We start from the raw sequence: 9,086 nt of genomic DNA on the forward strand, positions 1-9,086 counted from the left end.
GACGGATCGAAGGGCTGGCTGAACGTTTGGCAGGTAAGTAAAGGTAAGTCACTGGAGGAGAGTGACTGTGAGGACGCGTTCCTGGGAAGGGAACTTAGGCGCCGATCCAACTTAGAACTATTTCGGAACTCTAAGTCGAGATCGTGACTAGATTCCGGTCTCGGAAAGATGGAATCTAAGTCATACTCTTTCTATTTGAATTATGAACTGTGCTAATAATCTATTTTGCAGGAGATATGAGTGCCTCAGACTAACGTTTATTTTTTGCAGGAAAGAAACTGTTGGAAAACAGGGTCCAGGCGCCCGGGAGGTACCTAGGCGCCCGGAGGTGAACTTTTATCATCTTCGCGTCATCACCACGTGGAGCCTCCTGGTTGGGTCAGTTACGTCACACCGGGGTGCCCTGATGGTTTCAGGGGCCCCGAACCTCCTATATAAGGAGGGTCAAGGCTGAAGCTCCAACAACAACTGACAATCAGATCTTCAGTGCTCCTGCGACGCTGCCAAAAGCTCACCGACAAGTTTCTTTCTCTTTCTGTCTTAGTTTTCATAATTTTCAGCATTTTTTTTACTAATAATTCCTGTACTTTCGTTGTAATTCTCATTTCGAATTATTAGTGATTGCCCACCGAAAGTACTCTTGTGTGCGGGCCTTAGAGTAGGAGTCGACACAGGCTCCGAACCAAGTAAAAATTACTTGTGTCATCTCTCTTTACTTTACTTTTTCCGCTGCGTACTCTCGTTAATTTTTAAATCGATATTCACCCCTCCCCTCTATCGACTTTCACGATTCAACAAGTGGTATCAGAGCATGTACCGCTCTGATTTGGTGCAACCACCAGTCAGACAAGGGGGTGACATTTTTTTCGGCTTTTCAATTTTTCGCATAATTCCAAACTAGTATTATTATCTTTTTGGAAATATTTTCTCGTTGCAGTTAATCTAAAATTGGTGCAACGCCAATTTAGTTTTCCTCTATTATTTATATTTCCTCCCGCATTACTAATCCAAGACCAAGTCTTGGGATGTTGCTTGTCTAGCTACTCTCTTGTGTGCAAGATGTCTCAGATCGAAGGCTTTAATACAGTGCATCCTCCCCTATTCAACGAGGACAATTTTCCGTACTGAAAGAAAAGGATGGAGGTCTACCTGAAGATGGACTTCGACCAATGTGCATGAAAGATGAATTTATGTTCCTTACTGTGCTTATTCCTGGTCCAGCCAATCCAAAAGATAAGATAGATACTTTCTTACAACCTCTAATTGTCGAGCTGAATGAATTATGGAATGTAGGGTCGGTGACTTATGATATTGCAAGTAAAACTAATTTGACATTGCATGTTGCTTTATTATGGACGATCAGTGATATTTCAGCATACTCAATGTTGTTGGGATGGAGCACGACTGGTAAATTAGCATGCCCACATTGCATGACAGAGTTTGATGCATTTTCATTACCTTGCAGTGGGAAGGTATCTTGGTTTGATAATCATCGTAAATTTCTACCACTGGATCACCCTTTTAGGCGAAATAAGAAAAATTTTCTAAATAATGTTGCAGTAGAAAACCTCCCCCAGCAGTCCATGCTTTAGGTGAAGAAATCATTGAACAAATAGATAGTTATGGATTTCTCCCAGTATCTCAGCCTAATTATGATGAGATAAATAAATATCTTGTTAGGATGTGCAAGTGTGGTTGGAAGAAAAGGAACATATTCTGGGAGCTGCCTTATTGGAAGTATCTACTCATTCGACACAATATAGATGTGATGCATGTTGAGAAAAATTTCTTTGATAATATCTTCAACACTGTGATGAATGTACTTGGAAGAACTAAGGACACTGCAAAATCACGTGAGGAATTAAAAGAACTAGTCAACAGACCAGAGTTGCATCAGAATGAAACAACCAATAAGTTTCTAAAAGTTTGTTATACATTGGACAAAGATGGTAAACAAGCTTTATGTAGTTGGTTAAAGAAATCAAATTCCAGATGGATATGCTTCAAATATGGCTCAATGCGTTGACACGAACAAATTAAAGATGTTTGGAACGAAGTAGAGAGACATTCGGTTGATTCACAACTCTAATCTACATCACAATTACTTGTAGATGGTAATGCCACTGACGAGGAGATAGATGATGGAGAGAAATCTAGCAGTGAGAATTTTGCTGAACTAACCGAGTCTAGCGACGACGACTTACAAACTGTTAATGTTGAGTAGAAATGCTTCTAGAGTCTAGCATTGATTAAATTTTAACATTATTATTCATCTAGTAAGTTATGCTTCAATCATGTTTTGTTGCTTATTTATCATGTTATTAAAGACTTATTATGATGTGCTATAATATTTTTTATAGATATCAGGTATCATGGCAGATCTTCCAGCACCACTCCGTGGATCCACCGTCCTTAGGGTTGTTGGAGAGTCGTAAGTATTTTTTTATTATTAGTAATTCAAGTTCTTTATGTATAACATATATCTTATGTCTTAATATTGTTTATATGTTGGTTTACTCCCGACGATCATCGAGTATCGACATATATTACACAGAAATTTAAGGAAAGAGTCTGCATATCTGGTACTACATGGAGACATGTAGATGCTACAACTAAGGATTTTTATTATCAAGAATTTGTGGTAAGTAAATTGAATATGTACAATATATTTATCCTTTAATATACTAAAATTTTAATTTTTAATTGTAGAAAAAATATACGTGGGAGGACGGGCACGAGGTAGAATTTGCAGCAACTTGGAATATTTATTGTGCCAAGTTGTACAAAGACCTATTATACTATGTGAGAAAGGATGACACACTGCTACCTTATGTATTCGACGAGATCTGGAGTGCATGGACGACCACTTGGTCTGTAGAAAGATAGCAGACAAAGGCTCTAAAAGCTCGAGCGAATAGGAATACAAAGTTAGGTGGCCCGAGTACCGGATCTGTTCGGCATACATTAGGATCTTGATACATTGTTGATCACGCTATGGATCTGGCGATTTTATTTATTAATAAACTTATATAATTTTAGCCAAACTTATTTGTGCATGTAGGAGCATTCTTTAGAAAGACAACCCACTTGCCTGGAGATCTTTCTCAAGACTCATCAGAGAAAGGATGACACATATGTTGATCTTCGATTCAAGAACATTGGGGTTTGAATTATTAACTTGCAATTTATATTTAATCTTTAATAATGATTAATTAGCTTTAATAATTGTGTATAAGATATAAATTGTATATTTTTCTACACAGGAGGAAATGACAAGTAAGGTTGCTCAGGCATCTCAGCCACCGGTAGAGGGAGGGGAGTCACAGGATCTATCCATCCAGCAAATAAACCAAATTTATTATGATGTTGTGGGTGGAAGGACAGAACTCCTCCCTCTATGGCCTTGGCTCCCAGGCCAAGGTGGTATTTGATCGCTTGAGGACTCCTAGGGGCCATGCGAGTTCTTCTTCTTCTTCTGAGGTGGAGTCATTAAGAAAAGAAAATCAAGAATTGAAGACTCAAATGACTACAATGGATCAGAGGTGGGAGAAGAAGTGGGCTGCTCAGGAGCAGGCATTGGTCCAGATGCAAGCAATCATTGCTAGATGAGACCCATCACAGCAGCCCCATTCACAGTAGCCCCAGTCAAAGGAGACCCGAGACCCATCGGAACCTGACCAAACCCCGCTGATGATTAGATATTTTTGAGGTATGTTCAACTATAACTTGATTTTTTTTAGAATTTCTTAGAAATTAATTAAGTCAAATATATTTATTCTATTGGGATATTATTAGATGTTTATCTTAAAGTGTTTTACATTTTTCAGGAGTTCATATTGATACATTCACCATCACCACTATTATTGGTTATCCAAAATATAATCCAGGTATTTGTTTTACATGTAAAATTAGTTATATATTACAATGTTTGAGTTATATTACATTTGCATCAATTTATTCTAATCATAATCTCTTGTATTTGACTTTTACAGGATTATATTTGGATATATGTATAGGTGATGTATCATGGTAAGTATTTTTGATATTTTGTATTTGTCGTTCACTTATATACTTTTAGATACTTATGATTGTGAGTACTTGACACTTGGATATTATTGTATTTTGGAGATTTTACATTTGCCATTCACTTATATTTATGTATTATATTGTATGTTGCATTTTGGAGATTGTGGATTGATTTATATTGTGATCTTGTTGTTGTATGTTGTGATTTATATTGTGTGGATTGTGATATATGTATGAATTGTGTTTGTGATGTCATCGCTTGTGATGACTTGTATTTATATTAAAATTGTATATGGGAAATGAGTAAAACAAGAGCAGGTTTTTATTTTTTTTTCAATTTTTTACCGACGAAATTATGGTTTCCGTCGGTAAAATATCGGTAGCACAGTAATTTTTGCGATATATTCCCGACAGAGATATGGATTCCGTCGGGAATTCCCGACGGAATCATTAATTCCGTCGGTAATTTACCGACGGTATGAAGTTTCCGTCGGGAAATTTCCGACTGGAATTTATTCAGTTGAAAATTTGCGTTACCTGTCGTTTACTTTTTTACCGACGGAAAAAGTTTTCAGTCGTTAAATTTACCGACGGAAAATAGAATTCCGTCGGACCTTACCGACTGAATTGTATTTCCGTTGGTAAGTTGAATCACCGACCAAATGACTCCCGATACTGTAAATTCTGTCGGTAATGTCAAATATCGACGGAATATTCAGTCGTTATTAATTATTATTTTTGTAGTGAAACATCTTACTTGTATTCTATATAAGATATCTCTTTAAATCCCTCAATTCTTTTACAAAAGTGATCCTAAATACTTAAAACTCTCAGTTACAGATAACTTGTCATCTCTTATCTTAATAATTATCTCATTACGTCTAATATTACTAAATTTAAATTTATTTTTAAAAACGGTTTGAATCTACATAATAATTTTGATCAAAATTGCTAAAGGGACTTAGGTGTCCAAAATTATTAAATAATGGTATAACATCTTAACACAAATATATGAAATTGCAGAAGAAATTAAAACGCAAATACTTTGATAAGAATGATAATATAGATTATAGAAGCTAGGTGAGAGGTTAAGTAAAGGTGGTAAAAGGTGATTTACTAGTTTCTAATATTTCTATCAATTCGTCCGTAGGTCAATATGTAAGAGGTAAATCATGGATAACTACTAATCATTAGTACAGTGGTCAAGACATGAAAAAATATATGCTCAGACATATCGAGTTTTAATCCCAGGACGTCGGTAAATGGTTATATATAGGGAGATGTTGGGCTTTTGTTTTTGTTTTTGTTTTTGTTTTGACAAGATAGTAAGAGTGTAACAGTCTGGAGATGGCCAAATTTAGCAAAATACATTGGATGGAACATATGATAAATTATAAAAAATCAATAAGGGAAAAAAAGAGAAATTGTCCTAGGCCCTAACTACGAATCGAACAGGTAATGCCGTGCTTAGAAGGGAAATGAGGCAGTATGTGAATATATACCCTTCTGTTTTTATAATTAATTAAGAATTCATTAAGCATGTACTTTTTAGGTTCGAAAGACACTGGCTACCATGCATTCATTGCGAGACAAAACTCGAACAAGGCGAGGGATTGTTTAAGTTTATTTAATAAAATAATCAAATCAAGTCCAACTATTAAAGAAACTACAATTACTTAAACTTAACTTACTTACGAATTTTATTCGTTTAAATATTATTAAACTTTCAATTTTGACTTATTTGATTGTTTAAAGTTTTTATATTTTAAAATTTATTTGATTGATTAATGAATTTAATATTATTGATCATGTCTGAAATCGATAGGGACGACGCACCAAGTAGGTGACTTTGGTATTGACTATGTGAAAACTCTAAGTTAGAAAAGATGACTCCGAACGGTCATACGTGTCCAAAAGAGCGTTAGCAACCGGATCAAGGACTGGGGATCTCGACACAGACTCTCCAATGCTTAAGTCAGTGATTCGATTGAAGGCGATGAACATTAATTGAACAACGACTATGAGTATGTAAAATTGTGTAGCGTCACATACCTATGCTTGTAAATAGAGAGTCTCTTTTATAGTGTTATCGTTTGTCTGTAAACGAATCTTAAAGTATATCCAAAAAAAGATAAAATATAGAGATGCTCTGACACCTTTTTCAAACTGGACTCATAATCCTTCCGTTTGGCAAAGTGAAAACTTCTAATGTACAATTTACATATAAAATATTCTTTGTCATCCATAACATAAAATGCCAAAAAGAAATGTTGAACTAGTGAAACATTAATGTGTTATAATAATAGGTCGGCTAAGTCACCTCTATCGTTCGATTGGACCTTGCTTTCGGAGGGAGCCGACTCTGATAAAGGATGTAGACCACCTTGAGAACTCGATTCGCCAGGAAGATTGATCGGCTTAGATCGGCCAGGAAGAGTGGTCGATCAGTTAGAGTGACAAATCGATGAGGAAGAGTGACAGATCGACCAGAGTGTCCATTCAGCGAGCCAGAGTAGCGGATTGACCAGGAAAAGTGGTGGATCGGGCAGAATGGTGAATTAGACAGAGTGACAAATCGGTCAAAGTAACAGATTGACCAAGAAAAGTAGCGATTAAGACCCACTAACCGGGTCAGTCGGGAAAGATGGTCATTAATTTCCCTTAACTTTATCACAACTCAATTTGTTGATTTGACCTTCTTTACCCTCCCTCGTGGTCACTCTTCCTATTCTCCGTATCAATTACAAACTTATTTATTTATTTATTTTAAGTGTTTTTTAATCTCTTTATAAATTTAATATAAACTTTACTGATAAAAATTATTCACAAATATTATTAAGTTCAACTAAATGAGTTATATATATATATATAATTTTTAATAAAATTTGATGTCAAATTTGCTATGATCATTTAATTTATTTACATCCTTAATTAAGTGGGAAAGGAAGCTTAAAGCAAAGGTAAAATGATTACGATGTGATCTGAATATTACTGATTCGAGTTGTGAAACAGTCTTTTACAAAATAAAATAAAACTAACCCTTTTCAGGATCCATATTGAAGAAAATTTTATATACCGGACTACTCTTGCATCCTTAATTAAGTGGACCTCTCCTGATTTTGGAACTCCAATCACCAAGGAGAAGACCATGTGCTCAACTCATGGTACCAGACTCTATATACTCGACAAATTAAAGATCACACTAGTCCTCGAGATTGAGAGTGACCCTTCCATGACTTCCAGCCTAGCAGAGCGGCTGGAAAGCAGGTCGACTGCCTCTGCTTTCAGCTTCCATGCCATCCATTTGTGGCCTGACCACCACTCTTGTGGCACTACATGAAACACACTTGACTTCTCATCATCCAGCTTTAAGCAAGCTCATTACATGCCTGCCAGAGGCTTAGGCCTCGGCTTCCCTACTGCACAAGTAATCTGAAGAGCTCGGTAGCTGAACAAATTTAATGCCAGCTTCAACAAAACTAAGAGAGAATTGAATGCCTATAGCAACAGCCTTCACGGAGTCAACAACAGCACAGGACATGCAGTAATTACTTCGATTGGCGCCATGTGATGTCTGATGTCTACACTTCTTATCTCACATTTCTTTAACTGTAAAATTACTCTCGTGTGACTTGGACATCACGAATTAGAGCTTATATCCTTTTAAATAAAAGATATGGAGTTGTTATTAGAGAGCTTAGCCAAAAATTGATGTCATAGTAGAGTAACTAAACTTCAACCAAAACTCTCTTTTAGGTATTCAGCTGCGACGGACTCGATGGACGCCGCCGCTGTCTTCTGTCGCAGCATCGCCGCCACGTGGCACATCGACGGGCGGAGGCTAGGGTTGTCCCCGAGGCACATCGCCGCCATTCTTAGTACCTCGGCCGCCTCTCCGGCGTCGTACTCCCCTGATAAGCCGGGGTCCACCGCCTCCGATGCCCGGCCCTGCGGGTCCCGCAACGCAGGGGCCATTTCGGCCGTCAGCCGTCTCTCCCTCTCCGCGTCGAATGCCTCCGCGCCGGTGACCAGCTCCAGCAGCAACACCCCGAAGCTGTAGACGTCGCTCTTCTTGGAGATCACCCCGCACCGCAGGTAGTGCGGGTCGACGTACCCCGGCGAGCCCACCACCATGGTCCGCCCGGATCGCGGCGGCGCCACCGCCGCCGAGAAACCCACCCGCGAGGATCCGAAGTCGCACAGCTTCGCCGCCATCCGCCCGTCGAGGAGCACGTTCGCGGCCTTCACGTCGCCGTGCACCACCTGGGGGTCGCAGCCCTCGTGGAGGTAGTCCAGCGCCTGCGCCACCTGGTGCGCCACCGCCATCCGCCGCGCCCACGGCAGCACCTCCCCGCCGCTTCCATGGAGCTTCTCGTGGAGGCTCCCGTTCGCCACGTACTCGAACACCAAAGCCCCTTCCGCCTCTGTAATCCCGATCCAAAATTAACCACAAATTACGGAAGATGCCCCAAAGGGGGGCGATTTAGGGCAGATAAAATACCACGGTCGTCGCAATAACCGAGGAGGCGGACGATGTGCGGGTGGCGGAGCCGTAGGAGGACGTCGAGCTCCTGGCGGAACGCATGGTGGAGCCGCTCGCTGGGGCGGTGTAGCTTGAGGGCGGCGAGGGAGGAGCAATCCGAGAAGCGGGCGAGGTAGACGGTGCTGGATCCCCCCTCGCCGACCACCGCGGAGAGGGAGAACTTACCGGTCGCCGAATCTACCTCATCCCACCTGAACCGCCGGGGAACCGCCGCCTGCTTCGCCGCCGGATTCCCCTTCTCCGGCTCGGTCTCATCGGCGACGCGGGCCTGGCCTGGACCCATCTCCAAGCGGCCCAAGTCCCGAAAGCACCCGGCGGACGGTATGCGCCTGCGGAACATCCTGACGCACGCAACGGTCGCCGCACAAAAAGTTAGTACGACGACGGCGGCGGAGGTGAGAAGGCCGATGAGCAAGGCCGAATGCATTCTCCAGAGAGTCGAGGCCAATACCAGAACCATGAGAGGGCGAGCGAGTAACAGAGGAGGGAGAGAGTATATTTATACGGAGATAAAAAA

The 9,086-nt window shown here is 40.3% G+C and overlaps 1 protein-coding gene across 1 annotated transcript; it reads right to left on the reverse strand.

Moving 5' to 3' along the window:
* Nucleotides 1-7,687: 7,687 nt before the first annotated feature.
* LOC122006165 (salt tolerance receptor-like cytoplasmic kinase 1) lies at nt 7,688-9,086 on the reverse strand. The gene is made up of 2 exons (XM_042561550.1): nt 8,528-9,086; nt 7,688-8,450 (listed from the first exon to the last, which is right to left on the reverse strand). Exons 1-2 carry the CDS (start codon nt 9,027-9,029, stop codon nt 7,762-7,764), a joined length of 1,191 nt encoding a protein of 396 aa, XP_042417484.1. The 5' UTR covers nt 9,030-9,086; the 3' UTR covers nt 7,688-7,761.

The sequence above is a fragment of the Zingiber officinale genome, chromosome 7B (genome assembly GCF_018446385.1).
Source record: "Zingiber officinale cultivar Zhangliang chromosome 7B, Zo_v1.1, whole genome shotgun sequence".
Classification (NCBI taxonomy): domain Eukaryota; kingdom Viridiplantae; phylum Streptophyta; class Magnoliopsida; order Zingiberales; family Zingiberaceae; genus Zingiber; species Zingiber officinale.